Below are 26,984 nucleotides of genomic sequence, written 5' to 3' on the forward strand. Positions count from 1 at the left end.
TCTTCTAATTACTGATTAGGAAAGATGAATACCAAGAATATGTAAGAAACACACCAAAAAGCACCTTTCAATAAAAGTTATCAAATCAGGAGTGGAACAGTGTATTTGCAAGCTACAGACCTTCTTTCTCCCAAGTAAAAATCCTAAACTCTTCCCATTGTGTTCTTTAACAATTGCTAAACCTGCAAGTTGACAGCTTCTTCACCATCATTACAACTACTGAATCTCCATTCTCCAGCATCTGAAATGATACTGTAATACAGTACTTTCATTTTTCCTAAACAAATACCTTGCTGTAAGGATAAAACATCCTGAACTACAACATCCACTTGCTCATCCGTGAACGGAGAATCATTCTACTCATTACCTTAACCTTTGCCACATGACATTCACAGAACATTCAGAAGGACTAACACCTCAGACAAACCAAGAGCACCCTGAGGAAAAGCCCTTTCTCTCCAGCTCTATATAAGCCTGTGAGAGACAACTGCCACAATAACACTCTTCCTGCACTGAACACTCATGGCACAGACTCTTAAATATAAGTCCATGAGAAAACGAAAGACTCAGAGAAGCAAAGGCTACAGCAAAAATCTCTCCAATAAAACACCCTTTTATTGATACAAGTAATCTGATTATTCATCCACACACATTTCTACGGAAGAATTACAGCAACACTGACAAGTAAGTAAATACTGTGCTTGCTTGATAACATTAATGCTCCCTCCACTTCAAATTATCCCAACATCCAGATTTTGACCTCTCTCTTTCTGTACATTACTAAGTCTCTCTCAGATCAGCATTTTTCTTCAGACTTCAGGCAGCCTAAACAGCCGTAATTTATTTAGTTACAGATATTATTCACAGGAGACAAGAGAAGACTGTTGGATCCTAGGAGTAGTGATTATGGAAGCAACTTGTCTTCAAATCAGCACCAATAACCAGCTTTCCAACACCCAGGACAGCAGAAGCTCCTACCAAGACCAACTAAAGAACATAGCTACAAAGTATTCTGCAAGAGTGGTTCAGCATCTTCACCTTGTTGCTTACAGTACTAAAAGACATGTTTAGCTCACTGAACTTCACCTGGCTCTCTAGTGAACCTCCCTTCCTTCTGTAACAAACAGAAATAGGTACTTCACAAGCAGACACCCACTGCAGCAACCAGTAAAGCTCTACAGATGCCATCACAGCAGAAGGTGACTATAACAAACCATCCCTGGACACACCTACCCCTCTCCCCTGACATGAAAGAGGAAACCAGGTGACTTGCTTACGCTGTACACCTAACTCTTACAGAAATTAAACTGATGTTAATTCCAGTCTTTGTGTTATGCAGATATTTGCTCAAGTCTCTCTTACTTTTTCTCAGTGCAAACTCTTCATCCGATGGCTTCCTCTCTGGCTTGCGTTTGGGAAGCAGCTTTTTCATGGTTTTAGGGCTTTTACTGAGATCCTGTACAGGAAAAATAAAAAGTAGAGCTTCTAGACAGTATTTCAAAAATTTAACTTCAAAGATGCATGCAGGAATTACTATCTAAAAACCTTTTAACAGCACCAAAATTCAGTTGACTAATATTTTTTGCCATGTTCAATTTGCTTGAATGGCTGATTTCCTCTCTACCCTTCCTCCAACTATATACACAGCCAAATATTTCATCTGTTCTATTAAGAGAAATATACATAAAACCTGCTGCAAAGGCATTCAGCCTGTTTGGGAGCTAGAGTGAAGAGAAGAGGCAGGAATATTTCCTGAACGGTTGAAGAAACAACCCATTTCACTTGTCTACTGGGAAGCAAGTAAAAGAGGGACCTAACAAGGAAGCTGGGCAGGTCCTACACTCTTCAAAGCCCAAATCTGTAAAAGTCTAGGTCTATTTTTACAGAGGTCTACAGGAAAAAAAAAAAAAAACCAACATAACAAACAAACAAACCCCACAAACAAACAGGAAACCCAGCAGCATTTCTGCTCAAAATGTGGTCACGGTAATTTACAGAAATAATACTAAGTTTCATGAACAACAGGAAGATGCTGATCTACCCTTTACCTTAAGGGTGCAATACATGTTCTGTGGAAACACAGAACAAGAAAGTAAAAAGGTGACTGAGCAGGACCTACCAAAGTTGATCAAGACAGGTTTTGGATGTTATTATAGGCTAAACAGTATAAGGATTATTGAAATTTTAATACATTGGAGAATTTAATGGCTTACACATGAAAGCATAGAAGGATTTCAAGTTAAATTACAAAATATGCATATAGTACAGCCAAACAGAAGAATCTCTTACAGCAGCAAAGTTTCAATACAAATCGTGCACTGCAGATCAACTCTCACTTATTTCCTTTTGTTTACGAGATTTACAGAATTAAAGGAAAGTCACATACACACAGCCACCACAAAAAATTAAAACTTCCCACTGCAGGCCTGCCACACTGTGCTGTTCCTGGCTGCTGGCCCTCACTCACCTCTTTGTAGCAGAGAGCAGCTGAAGGGCGCAGCGGAGGGGCCGGCCGCAGGCAGCTCAGGCTCCACGGCTTGGGCGTTTTGGGAGGTTCCAGGGGCCCCCAGTTGATTGTGGTGTGTGGGGTCCCATGATGGGAGGGATGAGGGAGAGTGTGGTAGGCAGGAGTCAATGGGATTGGCTTGCTGTCTGAATGCTTGCTGGAGGGAGTCACTGGGTGGGAAGGAAGCTGTCAAACATGATGGGAAAGGAAAGGAGACATATTATCATAATGGAGACATGGTGTCATCGAGGACTGGTGAAATAATCCCACTTGCTATAGAATTCTTGTTTATTACAGCTGGCCTTCAAAAAATTTTACACTAAATTATTTTTTGGAAAAAAGAAGCTGAATTTTTTTTCATTGTCTACCACAGACAGCACAAACTAAAGATAGAACAGCTACAAGCAGCCCTGCTCTCACTTCTCTCACCACTAAGGGTGGAGCTAAATTTAGAACCATTCATATCCAACAATTCAAATGCAGAACCCAAAAGAAATTACTGTTTCTCCACAGCCTGTCAAGTACATCACCAATTACAACCTACTGTTCTAAGTATACTTAAAAGATGGTGATGTAGGCACTTGGTCAAAACAGAAAAAGTAATGATAATGAACTTTCTTTCACCCCAGTTAACTGTTACACTGAGTTTTAAGCCTTTTATTCTTTGTTCATACAATTAAAAACAGAATTATCTTTTTACCTATTAAATACAGTGACAAAATTCAGTTCTTGTTACTAATGGCTAAAAGAAAAAAAGGCTTTCCATGGTGTTATATTTGCCAGACAATCTAATTATAACCTATTTCTACTCATTAATTTCTTACCGTGTGAGATGGCACAGAGTGAGGTTTAATGGTGGGATTCCCAACAGTTGTGACTTTGGTTTGCTTCTGCAGGTGATCCACCCATTCATGCAAATCTTGTTGGTTGTTACAAGACACTAATATCCTTTCAATCATATTTCCTAGGTGATAGACACCAGAAAGACAGGAAATGAAAAAATAACAGTTTAGTCAATGTGACATGATTAAAAAAGATACTCATTTCTTAAATCAATGTCCTCTCAATACTAAGCAAAAATTGAACCATATTTTCAGTACAAGAGCATCCCACTTTTGCAGGTTGTAACACACATCGCCTCCATGTATTTATTCTTAGCCTAGCACAGGAGTTCTACTTTTTTCCCCTAACTCTAGTAATTAAGCACAACCTTAAATGACAAGAGTAGGACACAGGCTCATTTACTAGCCTTATGCTTCTCCATCCTCCCCAGCAAAGCCAGCACATAGCCTAAAATGTCATTCTTTAGTCTGCACACTACAACACAGGAAAAGTTATAAAATAAGAGTTCACCAATCTTCTCTCAGAAGAAGGCATAAAATTAAAGCTAAGGCAAAAGTCACTTGGGAATGTAATGACAACCAAAGATAACTTTCACTTCTGCACTTGACACCATTTAACCCATTGCATTCCCCTTGAGGTCAGCTTCATAGCTATTATCACAAAAAAGTCATTTTTTCTCAATAGAAACAATTTTTTCCCCTGTGAGTCATGGCATTGATATCATACCTGAGACAGTCAAAATTAGTTTCTTTAAATGCAACCTGCTTGGATGTAGAACTGATCCAGGAAATTAATGAAGATACAAAACTCCACAATGGGGACCTTGCAATGTCCTTTAAATTGTCTCAGAACATACATGATGAAATGAATGACTAAACAGAAATTACCTATAAGCACAATGGCAACAATCATTAACATCAGAGATGCTAAAGAAGCATCTTGTTTTCTCAGAAGGAGGTGGGAAATTTCTAGAAGAAAAATCTTGCTCAAAGCTCTTCCAGATCCTCTTGAATTCTTATTCTTTCAGTAAATAGTGTACTTGGAACTGCTTCATCACAAAAAATCTTCTCCAAGGCTACTGCCTTCATTCATTAAGATACAGAAATTCCAGGATGAATCCCATGCAAAGAGCTCCTTAACTGCTTAAGAGAAGCAGTAAAAAGCAGCCTTCAGGTGAGGCTCTGGGTAGATGTGTTACAAAGCCTGAAGAACCACAGATGGCTGAGGCTGTAAGGGACCTCTGTAGGTCCCCACTGCTCAAGCACAGACACCTGGAGCTGTTTGCCTGAGATCGTGGCCAGGGGACTTTCCAGTACCTCCAAGGACAGCCATCTCCCCAGGCACCCTGTGCCAGTGCTTGGTCACCCTCCCAATAAAAAGCTTTTTCCTCTGTTCAGAGGAAACAGTACATGCTGGAATAACTAGCAAATTAAAACACTAATGGGCAATACCTGATATTTCAAATGCATTTTTATGGTTTTCACTGTCTTCTAGCTTTGTAATAGTCATTCCTGTCATAGGCAGTTTTCCCTTAAAAAGAAAAACATAACATCAACATTAAATACAAAATACATAAAAGCATTACCAATTAAAGAAAATACTAACTTTAAGCTCTGAAAAAAGATACTCCCAGTAAATTGACATACACCCTGATGGGTTTAAAAACATTCAAAAATCCATACAAACACCTCACAATGGGAGTTTTTCATATCTCCAGCTTCTGCAAATGACATCTGTGATGTCAGTAAGTCTAGCTGATACCTACTCAGGCTACAAAATCCATACAAACACAACAGTGATCATTCCTCAGTCTCGGGTTCTTGAAACTGAGACCTTCAGGATCATATTACATGACTGGAGGCAACACTGACTCTTCTTTAGGCACATTTGTTTGCAAACTGTCTTATTAGCTTCCAGAGTAAGGTCTGTAGAACAAGTAAATTTATAAAAGAGTATTTCACTAAATAAATGCATCAATTATTTACTGAAGATTTATTTCTCTAATAAAGCCACTACTAAATCCCCTCATGGAAATACTTTGAGGGGAAAAAAAAAGCAGTGAACACCTTCAAATTTGTAAGTTTTCTTCAGAAGAACATACTAATTTTTCAGGAGATCCCATTTTAAACCCAGTCAAGCAGGGAAAAATAAGTCAGTTTAGGATAACTTTTTGACCCTTTAGAAACACAGATGAATAAATAAAATTAAGTATTTTTGGGATGAAAGGCCTTACTGAAAATGAAACTTCAAGAAAAGTTCTTTAAGACATCCTGTATTCTCCTGCACAGAAACACTATTCAGCAAATACTGGCAAAAGCACAAATACTATGTACTGTGGAATTTTGGCTCCAACACAGCAGAAAGAATAAAAACCAACTTTACATTTTCCTCTTTTCTAAAGACAGCAGAATGGACAAAGATTTCTTAGAAGCTTGAAAATGAAAAATCACTTGGTATTCTGTAGGCACAGAGCATGCTCAGGCCCAAGATACCAAAGAGAAAGGAGGAGTTCTCTTGTGGCAGCTTCCCCCCATGAAGGAAACATGGTGGCCATGTACATTATTAAATGCAGCTAAAATTTGCTCTTTTGCCTTTTTTCCCATGTTTGCTGGTTCATGAATAACACAGCATAAAACCACAACAAGAAGATGTGCAAGAACAAGTACAAAGTCATCAAAACAGAAAGCTGAAGTGAACTTGTGAATCATTTGTATTTCCCTTCTTTTAACAAACAATTGTGCAGCCCTCCTAAGAAGTATGATCCTTGCTCCTTGTGACTTCAGCTTAGCACTGCTAGAAGTTCTTCCCCTTAGCTCCTGTGGTAGATATCAGCACTATCAACCAGAAAATCTTGAAGCCTGACAACAACTGGGCTATTCAGAAATGCAGGGAAGGTGTTATGTAGGATGATGCCTCCAGTGGCATAATTTCCTTGAGAAAGACTGGGAGAACTGCATCATCTTCTGCCCATATCCATTCCAGTTCTGAGATGTAAACCTCAGAAAAAATGTCCAGGAGGCCCCCGTTATGCTCTCTAGACATGGGCTCTGATCTCAGACAAACAGTGATGAAATAATTTCACCTTGCTGTGAACATGTAGTCATTAAAATCTGAGACATTCTCAGTGCTGGGACTATCACACATAAGGTTGTGAGGAAATTAAGAGTTTTGTTTTCAAGAGATGGTTGGACAGTGAACACCAAGAAAGGGCTGTGGCCTGAGTAGAAGCTAAAGACATACCACAGAAAATGGTTTATGCTGTACATCTAGGAGACAAAGTGAGTGGGAAGAAGAAGCAAAGCAAGTGATAGGAGAGGAAAAATAAAGCTTGATGGACTGTTAAAATTCATGTTGCTTGTTAACATACTAAATTTCCAGTCAGCTGCTTTGTAATCAGTACAGAAGGCTCTAGACTCACCAGAAATTCTGTCTGTACCACTTGGAACACAGAACTAACCTGCCTTTGCTACCATCTTTTTCCATCAACATTGGATAATTAGCAGTGCCACAAACTTAAACTGGACTGTCCACTTGAACCACCTAATGCAGCAGCATTTCAGACAAAATCCATCTACAATTGTGGCAGGTAGGGTACAAACCCAAACACAAACTTTGGAATTTAATTGCTCTTAATTGAAAAAAAAAATAGTAACATTCTGTGGCTGATCATGTAGGAACACCCAATCACCAGCCTTTAGCATTCCTTTGAAGCAGGCAAATTACTGCTCAGGAGAAAGGAATTAACTGTTCAAGTGTCTGTTTTACAGAAGCATTTCTAGTAGGTGAAATCTCTGTCTCCTTTTAGAACTTGGTTGCAGTTTTTTCCTGTCTTTTGGTATTTTACTGTGATGCCCCAAACCCACATGGCATTATTTGAACATTTACAAGACTTGGGAAGTCAGGGTTTGCACATTTGTCTCTCTCAGGAATCTTTGCAACTACATACCCAAGATGCAAGTGTTTTTGTGAAACACAGCCTAGAGCTACAGGGAGCCCAGACAAATGGCACCCCTGCACCTCAGCATTTGTTCCACCTCTGGAACAGGCCTGTGGGACAACAGCCACAAGTGCTCAGCTAGGAAACTTGGGAGACAGCTCAAAGACTCTGTTGGCCAGCTGTGAGCAGAGGATTTGTGAAGTGAAACACCTGGTGCTAAGGTCCCTAGGGCCACCTTGTAGCATTTCAGGTGCTGTTACCCTGGGGAGCCTGAGGCTGGGGCCAGGGACTGAAGGTCAGTCCATGTACTTGGTATTTTCCCATAGTTAGAGCATCTCAAGCATACATTTGGAGTGTGACTTCAACTTCATCCAAATGGAATCTAGTCTGTGAGCCCCAAAGCAACTCCTACTCTGTGACTCAGTGCTCATTAAACAGAAAAAAACTAGAAGATGAATTTTGAAAGTGTGCCACCGATTCCAAGATAACACACAAATGTGGATGCATCCAAACAAACTGATGGCAACAGCCCAATTCACACTAATGGAAGGATAAGGGGGCTGCGCAATTTTGTTAAGCCTCAAGCAGCAGCCAAAGAGCACTAACAAACCCATGCAGCAACACTGGTTTCCCAACAGATCTAAAAAGCTCCCAATACTTCCTCTCATCAGCTGCTACTAACAAACTAAAAAGAACAATGTCTCCTTGGTGATAGACACAGCTACAAAGAAAATTAAACCCTGGGCTTCTAGGGTTTTCCATAAGACAGATGATCACTTCTTATTGCAGATATTACCTTCCATCTTTATAAATGCAAAAGTTTAATAATCCTTCCAAGTTTCTTATAAAATATCATCCGGAAAGAACACAACCCCCAGCACATTTTTACACATGTAAATGTATTACTTTACCTGATAGATAAAGCCACTCATTCTTGGGCTGGCAGACAACATTAGCAAAATGTTAGGGAAGAGAAGAAGATACCTTTCATTCTTTTCCTTGTTAAAAAAAGAAAATGAAAAAGTAAATACACCATCACAAGTCTCCTCTCCCATTTTTCTATTACTAAAAGCTCTCAGCATTATAACTGGGTGATTACTCCACAAATATTTGCTCAGTGCAAAATTATTTCTCCATTGTATTTAGAAAAAGAAAAGGAAAAAAAAAAGGAAATAAGTAGACAGAATTACTTATTTTCCATTTGAAAAGTGCTACTAACACATGCCTATCTTTTTCCAGCAGATTACAGCCTTGTATTTTAAAACAGGAATTTTACATTCTGGGTGAAAGACTGACCTTGCTTAATATGATAACAACTGTGTGGCCCATTTCAGTAAAACCAACATTACATACTGGATCTATTTCTTCCTATAATTTAGATGGATACTGTTACAGTCATATCAAGACTGTGGTCTCTCAAATTAGAGATCAGATTTTTAAACAGTGGATTATGCCCAGAAGCAGAAAAAGCAAAGGAATAATTAATGTGGTCACAACAAAAGCACTCGTTACTTAGTTCTGGTTTTAATTTTCTGGTTTCATGTACAAAGTTATCCATTGTGGTTTTGTTTTAGGGTATTTTTATGGAAGGAGGAATAAGTTTACTCTGAATCTACTGCTATAGACAAGAAAAGGGAGAAGCATTAAAGTGTAATATTGTAATGACAACATAAGTATATCAACTGACAAAGCCACCATCCTAATTTCAAGCATCTTCACAAAATTACAAGTCCTTAGCAGGATTTAATGTTTTTAAGTAAACATTTGCAAATACCTGTATCATTTTTAGAAAGACAAAACCAAACCCAGTTGCTGTTGCACAAATGAAGCTGTCCTGTATCTTGCCAAAAAGCTGTGATGCTAAACAGAAACTTCTAGAAGTCGATTACATTTGACATTTTACCCATGATGACAGTGGGGGATGGTGATTTGTTTTGCTGGCTTAAAAAAGAGACATGACTGCAGAAGATGCACTATCAGCTCTACTGAATCTTATTTGTTTACTTTAACACCTAACAAAATATCTGAGAGAAAAATATCAAGTGACTAACTTCTAAATATTCAGTTGCATAAACACTTTACTTTTTATTCATATTTATGGACTTCTTTGTTCTAAGGGAGGAAATGGACTGAATGAGGTTGCAATTTAAAAGCCCTCATCAGATTCAAAGTCTCATTGATTTTTGAGGAGAACAACAAGCAATAAAAACATGTCAGTAACCTGTATAACATTATTTTTCTGTTAGCACTTGCTTTTAAGAATTTTAACATTACTTCTGGTAGGACAAGTTTTTCTTTACATTTTATTTGCTGCTTTGGTTAGAAAAAAAAAATCACCAGACTTTGTCACTTTTAACCTTCTAATGTATCTCCTTGTTCTATTTCTCAAAGAGCATTTGGTTCTCAAGCTTGTATTTCAAGATTTACTACTTGAGCAATGTGCCCATAACAGCCAAAAAAGTGTCTCAGACACCTCACAACATAAAACTTTAAACCTTTTGCTGTTTAAAACACATTCTATGCACAATGAACCTGTAACATAATAACACATGGAAAATCTTGTTCAATTATGCCCTGTGAAAAAAGCCCTGCAAAAATCTTACAATATTTATGACTGCTGAATTTAGTCACTTTTCAGTAAATTTTACAGAAGAGACCATCTATCTTCAAGGAATTTCATTTCAGGTTTTGTTAAAAAATGCCTTAAATCGACACAAAGATTTTAGCTTAGATTACCATCTCTGAATCGCCCTCTTTATTTCTGCTGTGTAATGATTACAATGAATTTCATTCAAAATTGGAAGAGTGAGAGTAAAGATGAGAAGGACATTACCTCACTTCCAGCACACTGGATCATGACTTGGGACATGTAAATCACATTGCCAAGTGTTTTGATGTCCTCTCCCTCCCAACAACGAATAGCTTCTGTCAGGATTTGCAGTTCAAGCTCTTTCCGTTTCCGTACTTCTTGACATTGTGCCTAACAAACACAGGGAAAACAATATCTATAAACTCTACCAGTTTGGAATGGGTTAAGGGTAGAAATACCACTACAGTTGTATTTACTGCTGCTGTGCTTGTAATGCACAGAAGACAGCAGTTTTCATAGCATTTTCATTTAGATGTATGCTATCAATATTTTTTATAAACTAGTTTTACTAAATTAAATATTACAGCTTTTCAACACACTGATTTCAATTACCATTCCAAATTCAGTAATAGCTCTGTTACTCAATTTTCTCCTTCCTTGATACTTCAAATTTTGGTATGACTAACCAAAAATGGACATGCTCAGTAGCAAAAATAACACAGCTGTCAGAAATACACATCTATACAACAAAGCATCTTTCAGTAAGAAGAGACATGCCACCTGTGTAAACCTGAGTGTTTATAACCTTGTGTTCCTACTTTTATTAAGTACCTCCAACCTGCTCATGTTATTTGAATTTTTCTCAACAGAAAACTCTGTTGAGAAATTTTCTCAGTTGTTTTCTCTTGCTTTTATAGCACTCAACAGGATGTAATTCACAAACCTCTTCTAAACACTGATAACACTACATTTCTAATTTAAAAAATAAAGATTTTCAGGTTATCATCAGCATACATTCCTAAAAGGAAGCACAACACATTAAGTTTCTTGTAACTGAGACTGCATTAATCATTGCTTGTTGCAGTTGAGGCATAGCTTTTCTTTTTTTTTTTTTTGTAAAGACAGTAGCAGACAGCTTATCTGTTCTTCCTGTTCCAATTATTACTAGAAGTTTGGCATCTTCTGAACTTCACTAGCACTTTTCTCTTCTAACTCTCTCACATTCATAGCCATTTCCTGAGAAGGAAGGCATGTAGAAAAAAAAAAATCAGAACATGTACTCATTTATTGTAAAGAAGTCCTTCTTCAGGACAGACAGAGAGGGAAAACAAAGAGGTGCAGAACACTTTGCACAACTTTTATACCAATAGTCTACTTACTACAGCTCCCCAGCAAATTATCATCCTTAGCTCTGACTACATACAGCATTGATTTCCAGCCTTTAAAATACCTATTACACATTTATGAAAAAGTTTCACTCTTTTAAGCAATAAAGGAAGATGCAATTAGAAAGCATCCTACTTAAAATACATAATCCATTCTTTAATCACTCTTACAGAAAGATTTTTGAAGGCAGTCATGGATTTTTGAATATCTGGACGATCCGGATGATAATCCTAAAAAAAAAAATGGAGAAAACATATATCAAAGGTTCAGTTCTAGCAAAATTAATTTTGAAAATCAGTAGGGGCTTAACTAAAACTAAATAAACAATTCTGCAAAATTGAAGTTGTAGACTGATCTAGTCTCTTCGTGGCCTTCTTATATTAAACACTGGTGGGTCTGGCTTGTAGTAAACACTTCAGTTACTTAGCACAATGCTAGCTATACTTAAAATAGAGCCAAAGAAGTTTTACAAGACCTGGTGGATAAGAGATTTTGAAATCTTAAGGGGAAAGTATTAACAGAGTATTGTTTGGCAGGTTAGCTTTGTCACAAAGGTGATTTCCTACAGACTATCTAGCATGTTCTGCTGTCACTGGCTGGCAAATCAATCTGTGTGACAAGACCCTCACACATTTCTCTTTTTTCCCACTCCAAAAATATAACCTATAAAATGAAAAGGTGAAAAGAGTAGGTCCTCAAAGACCTTCTTTTCCTTTAAAGATCACTTTTGGACAGTGCTCACTAGAAGTCAGAGGGACTATTTTGCCAATGTGTTCAGCACACTGAGGTGAAAAGCAGCACCCCCTTTGCAAGATAAAGTGGCCTCAAGTAGAGTGCAGGGGACACATTCAATGTCAAGTCAACTGAAGACCCTGGTAAGACTGTCCTAGGAATGATGATTAGCTTCTCAGGATAGTTTTACTTTAAATATTTATCTTCTACAGGAAGTTTTACTGCACTGACTTTTACATAAACCACTGCAGCCTGTAGTTTAGAAGGCTGACTGAAGAGCAAGCAAATGCAATTTTGGGTCCCATCATGTTTGACATGTACCTTTAAAATAATTGTTGTCAAATCATCATTAAGCTGGAACATAAATGCTGATAAGATATACCTCCATGTGCCTTTCAAGTTCTTTGAGTAACGTGGGGTATTTATCCAGACGCATAAAAGGTTTGCTGAGGCCCGTGGTCAGCACAAGGATCCCAGGGCTGTTTGCACCTTTCATCTCCATGAATTCTCCTAGTTCCTCACTGTGTACACAAGATATTTAAGCAAATTAAGATTAAATTATCAAAGCAAACAAATTACATAGGATTCACAATTTAATCTTTCACCTGCAATGAAGTATACCAATAAAACAGGAGGCCAAATAAAAAATTAATTTGAGTATAACTTAAGTGTTGCGACCAGTTTGTATATTAAACAAAATAAAGGAACAAAGCCATGTGCAGATTTGGGACCTAACCAGGGAAAAACACACATGGGAACAAATCTACTGTTCTAGATAACTAGTGCTCAAAGACAGTTCCTAAATGCTGCACCATTCAAGCAACAATTACAGAATAAAGCTCTATTTTATTACTCAGCTCTTTATTCTAGTAAAATGACATATGACCTTAGAGGTAGTTTACACAATACACAAATAAGAGTCAAATGTTTCATACACAATTTAAAAAATAGGTATTTTTATGGTGTCAGGCACTAAGAAGACAAATTTCCAGAAGTTTTTTTTCTCTTGCACGTACATGCTTAATGACCTCATCTCACATCCAAGATGTTAATGCAAAAAAATTACCAACATTGATACAAATGGTAGAAATAATCACCATGCAGTATATTCTCTAATGAGCTAGAGTTTCATTAAGTGTGGACTCACACAACACATTTCTTTTCACAGCAAAGCCACTGGAAGAAATCCATTCTCTCCATGTATCATGAATTGCTACTTCCCCTCTCCAGATATATTTTTAATTATTTGAATAATTCAGAACTGGCCCAGCCCCTCAACTTTTACAGCAACTCAGTTAAAACACCAGATCTGAGAATTTCAGCTCCCTTTGCCATCAAGGAAACAAAATAGCTACATCTTCTGCTTACAATGCAGATATTTTAAAGGACTATGGTGGAGGAGGACTAGCTTTTCAAGAGTTTAAATCACCACGAACAAAATGAGCCCTCTCCATTCATAATGGAAGATACAGCAGCATCTGGGCTGATTGCCAGGCTTCATAAAATACAAGTTGCAAAAACCACAGAATTCTAAAGGCAAAAATCTATGTAAAAAAATACAGAAAGTAATTTATTAAAAATGTAACATCTTACTGCATTCAAGGCACACACACACACACTCCTTCCCATTGCAGAACAAGTGACACTGATTATTCACGTCATTTGTCCAAGTAGATGTCTTGAAGACAGAACAAGAACACAAATATGGTGCTTAGGGGCGGGTTTAGTGGCGGATTTGGAAGTGCTGGGTTAACAGTTGGATTTTATCTTAAAAGTCTTTTTCAAGCTAAATGATTCCATATTTCTATGAGCTGTGACCTTCCCATCCCAATCTAAGTGCTCTACCCACCATCCCACCTGATCCTTCATCCCTCGGACACCTAAGTTTCCCCCAGTTCACAGAAAAGGTACTTTTCCATACAGTTTACTCCAAGTTAACTTGTCTTTGGATTAGCTACTTAGAATTTACTTGCACTACACCTTGCTTATGTATAGCCAGCACTGCTTCTGAATTGTCAGGTCCATCATCATTTTACACCACCACTTTCAAGAGCTTTCTGTCCCCACTCTAAGAAGGCCCATGCTCTCCTCAGTGTATGTATTTGTGCCATTTCAGCTGCATTTAACTACAGAGTGCAAAAAGAGGGTGAGGGGATTTCTCCACATGTGCTGTGCGTTTTAAAGATGCAAAGAGAAGAGCTGGGCACACTTGGGAAAGACCTTGCATCCCTCTTAAACAGGATATATCAGCAACTCCAGGCCTTCTAAATCAGCTTGTGACATAGACGGGTTTTAGCCAAAATTAAAACACTTCAAAAAACTTCCTACAATACCTTGCATGAAGTGTTATAATAACGCAACGCAGATGAACCCGAGTACTTTTGAGCTTAAATTTAAATTTAAGTGAAGCTGGCCAGCTATGAATACCTAGAGGCTGAAGACCTATTTTGCCTAATGCTTCCTTAATCACAGCCCTTGCTTAGCATAAAATCACACCACTTCAGAACTTGACCTAAACAAAACTACAGATTTTGACTTGTAACTGTATCTTGGGCTTACCACTTCCTGGTCAAGTATTCAGGGTAATTCCCTGAAACATCAGACTTCCTGGCTACAGTGGTGTCACCTGCTCTCCTCCTGACTCAGTTAAAAGAAACTGTTTCCAGAAAGTAATAAAAGTATGACACCCAGTTTACACAGGAAGCTTTACCAAAGTTCACCAGGAAAGCCCTTCTGTCCCACAGCACTCATTGGTTTTAAATTTCAATTCCCTATGTGCGTGACACTGATCATGTGCAAGTCACTGCTTTTCTGTTTTATCCATTCAGTGCACCTGTAATCAGCCCTACCCATTGCAGCATCATAAAGTCAGGTTACACACAGTACTTGATACTTCATCTTCTTAATGTTAAAGATATTTCCTACAAGAACCAAGAGGAAGTAGCTGTTTAAATTCATCCTTTGCATTTTGTTTGCTTCAGTCAGACACAGCCCCTGCTGCCTCATCTACCAACTCTGCCCTTTTACAGTATCTACTACTCTTCCTCATTTCAGGCAGCACAATCCATAAGTGCATTACACAGATGCCCTCACCCCTACAAAGCTGCATTTCCACAAGATGTGCCAATCTCAAATACCACAGGCTACTCAATTTAACAGTGCTCTGAACAGTCCTCATCTTTGCCCTTACACTGCTAAGGGGCAAAACCCCCCATTCCTAGCTACTTCAGCCATCTCCATACTGTTGAGTGCATATAAATGCATTATACAAATAGTATTTACTGAGCTATCCACTCAGACAATGTAGGCACTTCCTCCTCCCCTCCCCTTTTTTTTAATGCTTTTACTGTAGGAGAAACTTTGTTTACTGTTTCACCCACATTCACATTTCTAGTTTTCATTATCATTGTTCTATTTCTTCAACTTCAGTATTATGAAAGATATGTGAAAAAGCAGGGGAAAATTTACTGTAACTTGAATTAAAAATGACTTCTTGGAAACCTGAAATAAAAAGCTGACATTATCTTGTTTTCACTGTCTACTCTACAACCCCTTTAACTAAACAAACTCAGTTACGCCATTCTCCACTCAAGTGACACTTGGTGCTGATCATCACCTTTTTTACTTAATCACAATATAGAAATCTATGGAGCAAGTTTAAACCTCAGCTCACCTGAAACATACACAAAGTCCTGAAAAACAGGCTTAGCAATGGCATCAACAGGGAGCAGTGTTAATAGGTGTAATTAAAACTGAATGACGAAGTTTTCCTCCCAACATTCCCAAGAGGACAATGTTTTCTTTCATACACTTCTACACTTCCCTCTTACAAGTTTTGACATGTCTGCTTGTTCAAGCTCTAGTCTGAACACAGCACACACTCCTTTAATACAATAGTACCCAAAATTTTGTCTGAGCAGTTCCATCATACAGACCACTCTAGTATTCTACTGATGCTGTACCAACCCAGCATCTCTGCAGCTTTGTGGATATAAAATATCCATCAAAATGCGGATGTTACTTTAGCTCAAAGCTTAAAGTGAGGGTCTTTCATTTAGTCACAAAGACAAATAGCATACAGGACATAACGGAAGGGTTTACTTTTACTTTCAAAAACATAAGAGGGGGTTAAAAATACTGTTCGAACATGACAACAGCTCACAACCATTTTATAATTAATTGCAACATAAAAAAGTCTGTGTCAGCTGCTTTGCCAAAGACAATGGCTCTTTCATGTTACAATTTCAATTGATGCCTGCAAGTACCACAGTCTCCTAGGCAGTATGTGCTAAATGAAACTGCAGCCCACAGCTAAGAGTATGTTTTAATAAAAAGCTATCATTTAGCTGAACAGGAAAATCTTTTGAACAGTGAAATCATCAACTCAGTCACAACTGCCTAAGCAAGTAGCTTTTCAGAAAGAGGCAGATGAGACTTTAATTCACTACTCACATCACTTTACACAATAAAATGCAGAGAAGCATACAAAAGTCCTGTGCTTCATTTATTCTGAAATCTCAAGCTGAAGAATTCTCCCCACTCCAGACTGGAGTTGGTTCACAGCTTGAGATATTTTAAAGGTCAGCATGAAAACTGTCTTTAAGCCCTACTAATATATTCAAATCCTTCTCGGAACAGCTGCCTCAAAAGCTACAAATCACACTGGAAGAGGGAAGAAAACAAAGTTCAGATGTGCCTACAAGTAACAGAAGGAAAAAAAAAAAAAAGGTCATTGAACCTTGAGGAAAACAGATCCAGGAACTAAAACTGCAAACATTTAAAATCACAACTTACACTTCTGAAGGAGGTCTCTGCTTGTAATAGATGGAGCATGAGCTATCACTGCTGAGGGGTCTGAGGACTGCACACAGGCACCGCATTTTGAGAGCGTTGTGACACAGCTCAGCTCAGCAACCCCTCGGCTGCAGCTTTTAATTTCCTAGGGCTGCACTTCCCAGCCCAGCTCCTCTCCCAGGGACTGCTGCTCAGCGTATGACATCAGCCTGCACACTTGCAGGCTCAGGGATCCACCAAAGTGGGGGAAGCACAAAGAGTTTTCTGACTCAAGCTGATCTGTATTCCACGCTCCAGTTACTCAGAGTAATTGTCATGCTCCAGCTCCACAAATTTTATCCAGACTGCTAGGTCTGTGATGCAAGTGTAGAATATGTTTGGGACATGTTATCTCAGAGAACAGAAGCATCTAGCAAAATTAATGTTTCAACAAGTAAAGATTTGTGCATAGCTTTCTCGCTGCTGAGAATTGGCTCGGTATTTGCCACTTCGTAATATAAAAAAAAAAGGGCAGGTGTGTGTTAGTAATTTTCAACTGCCTTTTCATCAAATTAAATTTTCTTCTGGTAAGACTTTTCTTCTGTTTTAAAATAAATATACTGCTGTTTAAACAAAGTAAAAAAGCTGAACACCCCACTCTACCCCTCCAAAATTACATACCTGATGCTGGTTATTGAGTCTGTACTGTCCATATTTCCTCAAAAGAATTTTTTGTCCACTGATCAGTGGAGCCCGTTACACTTCTTTTTTAAATTATGTTTTCAAAACTCCAGTTAATCCCCTACTGAAATATCTTTCCTCTTGTCATTTTTGGATATAGTCCATTGGAAGTCCCAGTCCTAGCTTCTGCCTGCTCTCTTTTTCCTTTTTGCTAGACTTTGTTGTTGCACTGAACTTTGTTGCTTGTGATCTTTTCCAGCTAGGTAACATTTCATGTTCCTGACACTCCTCATCCTGCTCCAATTACCCATTTCTGTACTTTGTATCCAACTGGGTATTTTAATCTGCAGGACATTCATTCTTTCACACCTTCAGCTGCTCGTTCTGTTACTTCTCTTACTGGAAGGCAAGCACATGTTTGTGATCAGAAGCACACACAGGAACAGTACTAGTTTGACTAAACTCTACACCCTCAAGGCAGTACTGGTCTCACCAGCAAGCAAAATTATCTCCTAAAATAATACCATATATTGGAATACCTACCCTTAGATGTGAACTGGGATCTTCAAGCAAAACTAAACCTGATACCATGGAGCCAAAAAGCTGGGACTGTTGTGGAATAAAGTAAATAAAATAGGGATGGTGTACAGTGGCACCACAGCCACTCTGAGAAGGGAACATGGAAAACTCTGGGCTCTGCCAGAGCACCACCCAACTGTAGCTGGCAAACTCCACCTCTTCAGCTCTAGCCAGTGGCTTAAGAGTCAATTACAAGATACAATGACAGATCTGAGGAAAAATTATTTAATCCTTCAAAAACCTTGATTCATTAAGCAGAAGGAATTTAAACTCTGGGAAAAAAGTATGCAATAGCTCCAAAACAATTCCTGAGACAAAAAGGTATCTACCAAATTTGAAGACAGTACAAAATAGGAGAAATTATTTTGTATGCAAACTTTAACATCTGGATAAAACTTATAAAGCTACAACTGGAACCAAGAAAAGAATCTGTTCCCAAACTTAACAGAAAGATTTTGTTGTTGCTGTAATTATCAGAGGCAAATACACCTTCAGAAACACATAGCTCTGGAACCTGAACTCGTGTATGGGCTCCATTAGGCTTTATTCCCCTTTCTTTATGTTCACATACACTCAGGTCTCCAATGACTTTAATAGTCTTTTAATAGTCTGACTATTAATAATTTAACTTAATGAAATGAAAGGTGCTTGTGGCTTTGAAGATTTGAACATGATAAATGTCTTATTCTTGAAATAACATGATTGACCCCCTTCAGCCCAGACTCTGTATTTACATAAACATGCACATACATACATGAACATATATGCACACACAAACCCTTATTCTGCATTAACTGAATGAAAGCCCTCATGTTGCTGCTGCATATGATCAAGAAGTGAATGACAAAAGATAAAGTGGAAACAGATATGCATTCATACTGGATGGCATTTAAAAGAAAGGGAAAAATAAGACAGTCACATTCCAACTTTTACATCCCTTTTACATCTCAAACCCCATCCCTAGGACTGCTATTTAGAACCTAATTCACAAGAATGCTATCCAAAATAAGTCTCTTGAAGTGCACAGTAATTCTGAGCACATTAATATCATGTTTTACCTACACATACACACAGAGACTTTACAAGGTGCCAACACCATTTTAACAGGTCTTACAAGACTGTTTGAAGGGCACCATTGATAGCTCAGAAAATGACATGTAAAATCCCCACTACCAAACCAGACAACTGCTTACAATTTTAATGTAAGTTATCCAATCATTCTGAAGAAAGAATATAGTTAATGCATTAGCCAATTTCCTTAAAGCTTTTTTAGACAGTGACATGAAAAAAACAATAATAAAAGTAGTATATTTTTTTAAATGTAAAAATCTGCACTTAGAGCAATTATCTTGAAGATTTTTTCTTGTTGTTGGTATGGCTTCCCACAAAAACAAGCACTCTAATAAACTGAGAAGAAAATACTAATTTTGTGATATAAGAATTTGACATTTGCCAGGAATTTTTTGTAAAAAGGCTTTCAGAGGTACAGTAATATGTGTTCAGTTTATGAATAGCGCAGAGCTCATGGCAAGAAAGAACCTTCTGTAGACAGTAAGAATTTGTGTTCCAAATCAAACTGTTCCAGTCAGTTCCCTTTTCTTCTCTAAAATGCTACTGAACAGCACAGATGCTACAAACACAATAATAAAGTCCAAGTATTCCACATGCACTTATTTCTTTACCCTATTTTTGCTATTATTAAAACACATGGGTTTGGACTCTCTTCTAAAACTGTACTAACAAAACAGCCAACTAACATTGTTTTTCCTTAAAAGACCTTAAACCTTGGTATTTTACCCTGTATAAACTGCAGTGTGATTGTTTCACCATTACTATAATCATGGCTGTCCTCAAACCTCAGGGCAACTTTAAAATTTAGGTTTATAGGGGATTTTTACACACTAAAATAATTTCAGCTAAATAGACAAAGAGACAGTTCTGAGTATTTTACGTTTATTCATGCTTCCAACCAGTTTGTTATTTCTCTGTTTTCTTCTGCTCTGAAACAATGTAACTAAGAAGTTTTCCAGCATTCTGAGAGGCAGAGGTTCAGAACTGCTTAAAGCCACCTTATGATTTCTTCATGGCAGCTGTCTCAAGCAGAATATTTAGACAGGCCACTTGCTACCTACAGCAATGTTGAACAACAAAAATTAAGGTAATAGAATAATAAAAGGTGGGTAATCAGAAAGAATAGGATGCAATTCTGTTGACTCATGCCTAGTAACACAATAGCATTAAATAGAAAATTGTCCATCTCAACTTGTCCTCCCTTGAGCTCTCTCATACAAACAAACTTCCACAACCAAATTACTTAACTCCTCCATCATACTTATATTGTCTCCACCAGGATGTGATGTCAAGCTGACTTTAGAGACCTGAAGCTGAATTTTTTCCTAGGACATCTTACACAAAAAGAAAAATGAAAGAAGAAATGCTTCTCTTCTCCATTTGCAGAAGAACCAGCTTTCCTCCCTCACATTTCTATCACCGTTTCTCTGAGTTCTGAGATAATCCTTTACAGATATCCCCAAATCTAAAGAAATGCAGATGATCACTTTGCTATCACATGTCATCTTCCATCTATAGGTTAAATCCCAGAGCTCTGGGAAAGAGCATAAAGAATCAAACAAACAAAATTCTAATCCCAAAAGTATTGAAAACCGTTTACAGAAACTGGTAATAAGAGGGTCATTTGAAAGAAAACAAACACATTGGGATTTCATCAGAGGGGTTTAAAAATATTTTTGTCTTGCTGAATTTTAATGACAAAAAATTACCTGCTTTCTGCCTATACTGTAATGTGAATTTGCAGCTTGATTTTTCCAGTGGGGTTGGAATACAGTTACATGTATTATTAACATATATGGAAGCTCATAGTATTTGGTAATTAGAAGGTTTTTTGTCTTCATAACATTATGAGTAAAGCTCACAAACATAACACAGTATTGCTGTTAAAACAAAATTTGAGTTCCTAAAAGAAGCTAACACTACAGGAAAAAATCTATTGTGAACCTCTTGGTCTTCTAAGTGTTAAGAGTACTCAAAATATCTTTACCTTAGTCCAACACAACAAGACAAAGAGGAGAGGGTGAAGTAAAAAGAACATATATCCTGTGAGAATTTGTCCTAGAGCTGACCTCCAAGAAGAAGTCATGATTCTGTCCTGTACCAGAAGAAAGCATAAACAACCCCAAACTGACAGCTGCTTCAGCATGAGGGTCATCAGAACACAAGTATATAGCAAAAGCTTGTGAAAGCTGACTATTTTAATCAAATTCTGGCCTCAGTACTTTTCCCCCAACATGATACAGGGCATCTTCCATGCAAATTTAAGGTCTGTCCAAAAGCTGAGCACCCTACATCATGTTAACTAAGCATCCTACTTCTTACAGAAAATAGTAATTTTGTAAACCTCATACTTCTCTCATACCACTCAAAAGCAAGGCTAGGGGTATAATACACTTTAAAGTTAAGTATACACAGGCATTTACAGGGCTAAGTTACAATGCACCAACTGTCTAAGGAGCCAAAGTCATGTCAGTTTTGCCATTATTTCACAAAATTGTTTTTATGGCAACATTTTTAAAACAAAGATGACAATCAGTAAAGATTGTTTTACACATTCAAAGTCCAGCATGCATTCTTTCAATGAAAAAATTCTCTCAAATAGTTGATAATACACTGCCAAAAGTGACAAGCTGTCCTGGCCACATGAAGCAGCTTTGTTTTAGGGGGCATTTAATCTTTTATTTAGAAGTGTAGGGTTTTTTCCCCTCAAACAAGTTCTTCAACAACAAATATGTCAAAAGAGATATCATAGCTTTACAATTCAAGTGTATATTTCTATTTTCTCAAGGGCATATTTTGCATTTTTTGCATCAGACTCAGAAGACCACAAAGTTAACATACCTGTGTTCTGTGAGGACATTTACTGCTGATGGGTGGTTGGCACAGTATGTAAGGTATAAGCTTTTCATTTGTGGCATCAGATTTAGAAAACATCCTCCAACCCTCTGCTGAGCTTCAGGCAACCTAAAAACAGAGTAATAAATATAAAAATACTTCAATAGTAACCAGACAGAGAAATAAATTAAAGACCAGAAAAGCAGTGTATATTGTGTGCTGGGTTTGGCTGGGGTAGAGTTAATTTTCTTCACAGTGGCTGGTAGGGGTCCATGTTTTGGATTTGTGCAATAGCATAAGGGCAACAGAAGGGATGAAAGTCTTCTTTTCTACAGAGCAGCTCCCACTGCAAGGACTAAGCCTCTTCAGCAGAAGGCTGTGTGGCCAATTGTATAGCCCACACTGAAGTTAACCAGAAGATGGACCACCAGCTTTCATCAGTCCTAGATAACAAACTTATTCCTGACACCTTGTCTAAACCACTGTACAACACGTGCAAGATGAAAAGTTTCAATTTCGCCATGCACTCCTTCCACAAAGGCTGCATAAAATAAATATGCTGAATTTTTGCTTCTTTGCAAGACATGACAGTGGATTTTACTGTTGTTGTTAATCTTTTTAACTGCTCTTAAAACCAGTACTTCACTCTTCGCATCAGCTGTAAAGCTAAATGAGCCCTCACTGAGTACTTGACGCAAATGCTGCCAACACAGTCAAAGAGCTTCATTCTAAGATTAGCTCCAACAATTCTTTCTGGAATAATATTTTTTTTTCCTGGAGAAAAAATTTTACACAAGTCAGTATTTTCTGTTGTTGTCCCGGACATGTACATAAAGTTCCTAAACAGCAATATTAAGCATTTCCCCTTTAAAAAAAAGTGAGAGATGCCCCAGTGAACTTCAGTAGGAAATAAACCATTCAGCTTTCCAGGACAACCACTCCTGCAGGCAGGGGATGTTCCCCTTCTGCTCAAACACAGTCATCTTGTCCCAGTCCTTAGGTTTGCTCGTAGCAGTCAAAATTCAAAGTTCCCAAGAAATTCTCCCCCAAATTCCAAAACAGTAAGTCTGTCTCCTATTAAGCCGTTCAGTCCCTCTGCACAGTGTGGGAAGACCACCCAAAATGAAGTAAAAATTGACTGTAGAGGTGTTCCAAATGTGAGTCAGAGGAAACATACTCTCTTATTTGAGAGCAACATTCGCTACAGACACCCAAAAAATGACAGCTGAATGCCCAGCTAACACATCACACCAGACACACTCAGGTCACAGTATCAACACTCCTAATATCAAAGACTAGGGCTCATATTTTCAGTCTGTGTCCTTTATTTTTAAGAAGTTTAGATTCTGCAGTCAATAGAGTGGCTGCTTCTGCAGGTGTTTAGGGGAAAACCAAGCATACTGAGGGAATGCTATTCTTACAGCCTTGCCAAGCAGCATTTCCTGCCAAGCAGCTGGTCCCCTTTAATAAATCTAGCATGAGCTAATAATACATTCTTTGAGTAATAGATGCAGCCAAAGTCTCAAACTCTGAAGACATACTCAAGGCATATAACTCAGTATTAAATAGCAAGAGGCTCCAATAAACAGTTGCTAAAAATGGTTAAATTCCTGTTTCATACTGTAGTGATGGGGGTGGAGGGGGAATTATGGCTGTTTGCACCAAGCAGACATCTGTGTCTCCTCAGTCTGCTGTTCTTTTAGCAGAATCAAAGACTGGCATTATTCTCTTTCACATGTTGCACATGCATTGCCACTTTATACAGCACATTCTTTGTTGAATTAAAATAATTAATAGACTTTGTAAGGGGGTGGTAACTCATCGCTTTAACTTTTCTAATCCATGCATTTTAGTTGCAAGTGCTCTACTATTTTCAGCAGATAATTTATCTATATGTCCTTTACCCACTGAAAAAAAATCAACAATTTAATGCCTATCACCACATCATATAAACCTTTTAGTAATTAATGTGCTCCATAAAGACCATATCTATTTTACAGTTTACTCTGAAATTATCATCCCAACCTCATTCTCATATTTAACACTTTTATTAAAAAGGAATCACATATAAATATTTACAGATATATTTAAGTTATATCAACTTCCGTTAAAAGAAGACCAGATATATGTTGTAATTCCATTTGCAAATGGAAAAGAACCATAACAAAGCCTCTGCTGTTGTACACTTGCTAGAGGAATCACCATGTGACTACATCTAAATTACCTAACATTGTCTGCTTGCTGGAGTTGCATCCAACAGCTATCAGTTCTGTTTCTCCAGACTTCAACAGCCACCCAGTGCATGGTAATTTGTAGAAAGAAATAAAAAGCAAGTACAATTGAGCCCCAAAGGGTGCAGTTTGTGAAGAAACTAAATGTTACCTCCTGAGGCTTCACAGTTAACAAAGTTATGAAATAAGGAGCCACTGCAAATTTCTGAGAGACTCCTTGCACCAATTAGGCACTACTCAACTTATTCACAATCCTTCAGTCTAATTTTCACCTTTTTCACTACCACACCTTTCACTAATTGTCTAATTGTCTTATCTCTCAGATATTAGTTACTATGTACGTTTGTCTCAGGATATCCAAAGACACTGCAATCAAATTCCCTTAATATCAATACCCTTATTTCTGTTGATACTCATGATAACCAAAAGTAAAGGATGATACTGGGACTTAGACTTAATTTGTATCTGCAGTTCAAAACAAAACCTGAAATACTAGTGAGTTTGGACTAGATTTAAATAGTCTCCCCTCACACTCTGGCCTCTCCTCTCCGTTTTTGTTTCTTGAAGTTTTCTTAAATTCCATTCCACTTCAGAATCATCCCCAAACATGAAGTATCTTCTTGCACTTAAACGCAGAACAAGACAACAGTTCCTGTGGCTGCAAGAGCAGGGACATGAGGGAAAGAGAGGACAAACCCCAGCTATGGCTGTAGCAGAGCAAGGAGGTAAGCCTGTGATACTACATAAAGGACTTCCATTTGCTACAGAGATCATACCTAGATCATATCTATCTATCTATGAGCTATGTATCTAATCATATCTATCTATCATATCATGTCATGTAGGCTGCTGTCACCAGCCAGGGCTCTGTGTCACGTGTCCCTCCTTACTGAGAAATACTGCCATGGACTGACAGCTTCTACTACCAGGTGAATGGAAAAATCTTTTTTGGAGCAGGAGATGAAATCAGGTCCACTCTCCTGCTGCAGAAATACCCAAAGAGCAACACTTCCAATCGAGATCATTTTTATCAGGCCAGAGATCACCTGATGGACACTGATTTTGTTCACAGAGACTCTTCTCCTGTGTGAACTACTGCAGAACTGATCTTTGGCACAGGACTACAGACCTGAAATGAGACCTAGGGCACTGGACACATTTTGTCTTCAAGAGACCAGGGCACAGAGCACTCTTGCTATGTTTCACTGTCAGAAATCTGCTCTTTCACAGCTGAAGGCTCCAACAGTATCTCTCTGCCTTGCCTGTTACAGTTCTTTTCCATCCTGAACCAAGTGCACTGGAAGCTGATCAGCCAAAAGAAAACACCTTTGAAGCCTGTCAGCTAGAAGATTTGCACTCAGTGCTAGTTGGATTTATTCCATACACCGCCTCTGTTTGGTAAATTAAGAAGAGAAGTTACAAAGGTGGAAATAACACCAACCTGGAGAAGTTCAAAGAGGACAAACCTTGAACAATGAACCAGGAGACCTTCAAGGCTCTGGGCAGGGTGGGAGGGTGGCACAGAACTAAACTCAAACCATATCCAAACAACATTTCCCCCAAAACACACAAATAATCCACTACAGCATCATATGCACAACCCAATGTTTAACACCAGGAGGATTAAACAAGACAAAGTGGCACAGGCAAAAAGAAGGAAAGCACAGGAAGTTTCTGCCACTGAAGTACATGCCAGGATTTGTTAAAGAGAAAACTCAAATGACAAACTGTCTCAAGGTGGGTGTGGAATTCAAAAAACATTTAACTCTCATGCCCAAGAAAAGGAATTTGTCAAGCAAGGTAGGCTGGCAGCATTAGAATTGGCAGGATGACAGCATTTGGTCATTGTGACATGTCAGGTCAGAATAAAACACCACTCCGGATGTTGCAATACGAAGTGCCTCAATGATGGAACTATAAGCTCTCTGCCAAAAATAAAATAAAATGATAAATCTATTTTCAGCCTGGGAGCTAGTCTGAGTTTACAGAACAGGTTCACCAGCCAAAAAAACATGGCAAAATGACAAGACAAAAAAAAAAACGGCAGCAGAGCAAGTATTCTTCTACATGATGGGAATCATGATGGATTAGTGGATTAGATTCCAAACAGGAGGATGCTGCATGCTCAAGTTAATGTGCTATGATGAAAATTAAACTGAAAATACAACTCAGCATGATAAGCATATTTATGAAATGAAAATAAAACGTTTGCAATAAAGCTTCAGTAACTCCAGGGCATCACTTTCTCTGCCCACCTACTAGTACCCAGTGTGTTCCTCTAGTTTATTATATAGCAACATTTCACTTAGCAGAAAGAAGAAATAAAGGACATTATGAAAAGGTGCTTTAAAACAGTTTAAGCCAAGCAGAGTTATTAATAAAGCTTTCTGAGCTTGAAGCTCCATTATGATATCACTTAAACTTACATTGCAGGTCAAAATGAAGTTTGCAGTAACATTTGTTTAAAAGTATAGTACAAAGGTATATATAAAGGTGTATATATATACTCTTTTCCTCTCATTTTTAAGACTATCTTAAAAAAAGTTTTAAAATATTACAGTCTGTTCCACGCAGAGTATTTCATTTCCTTAATTTGTGATAGAAAGAAACAAAATCATGGTAACAAGCAAAGGAGACACCAAAGAGCAGTGACAAGAAACAAAAAGAAACATTTGAGTATGTCAACAAATGGACACTTTCACAGATTTAGACATTTAACTGATCAAGTCAACCTTTCCAGAATTATTATCCTTCTTTCTCACAGCATCAGACAGACCATTTCAAGAATGGTCTATTTCAAAAACACACACCATCCTCCCT

General features: G+C 38.0%; 1 protein-coding gene across 7 annotated transcripts in view; it reads right to left on the reverse strand.

Moving 5' to 3' along the window:
- Positions 1–26,984, reverse strand: part of ARHGEF7 (Rho guanine nucleotide exchange factor 7) — a 116,381-nt gene that overhangs the window by 20,866 nt on the left and 68,531 nt on the right. For all 7 annotated transcript variants that reach the window (XM_063149951.1, XM_063149949.1, XM_063149947.1 and 4 more), the window contains 9 exons: positions 21,940–22,062; positions 12,377–12,515; positions 11,433–11,492; positions 10,120–10,266; positions 8,198–8,284; positions 4,801–4,879; positions 3,331–3,470; positions 2,468–2,692; positions 1,363–1,456 (listed from right to left, as the gene is read on the reverse strand). In XM_063149951.1, coding sequence (XP_063006021.1) covers positions 1,363–1,456; positions 2,468–2,692; positions 3,331–3,470; positions 4,801–4,879; positions 8,198–8,284; positions 10,120–10,266; positions 11,433–11,492; positions 12,377–12,515; positions 21,940–22,062 — 1,094 coding nt within the window. The remainder of the gene's footprint in view (positions 1–1,362; positions 1,457–2,467; positions 2,693–3,330; positions 3,471–4,800; positions 4,880–8,197; positions 8,285–10,119; positions 10,267–11,432; positions 11,493–12,376; positions 12,516–21,939; positions 22,063–26,984) is intronic.

The sequence above is a fragment of the Melospiza melodia genome, chromosome 2 (genome assembly GCF_035770615.1).
Source record: "Melospiza melodia melodia isolate bMelMel2 chromosome 2, bMelMel2.pri, whole genome shotgun sequence".
NCBI classification, from domain to species: domain Eukaryota; kingdom Metazoa; phylum Chordata; class Aves; order Passeriformes; family Passerellidae; genus Melospiza; species Melospiza melodia.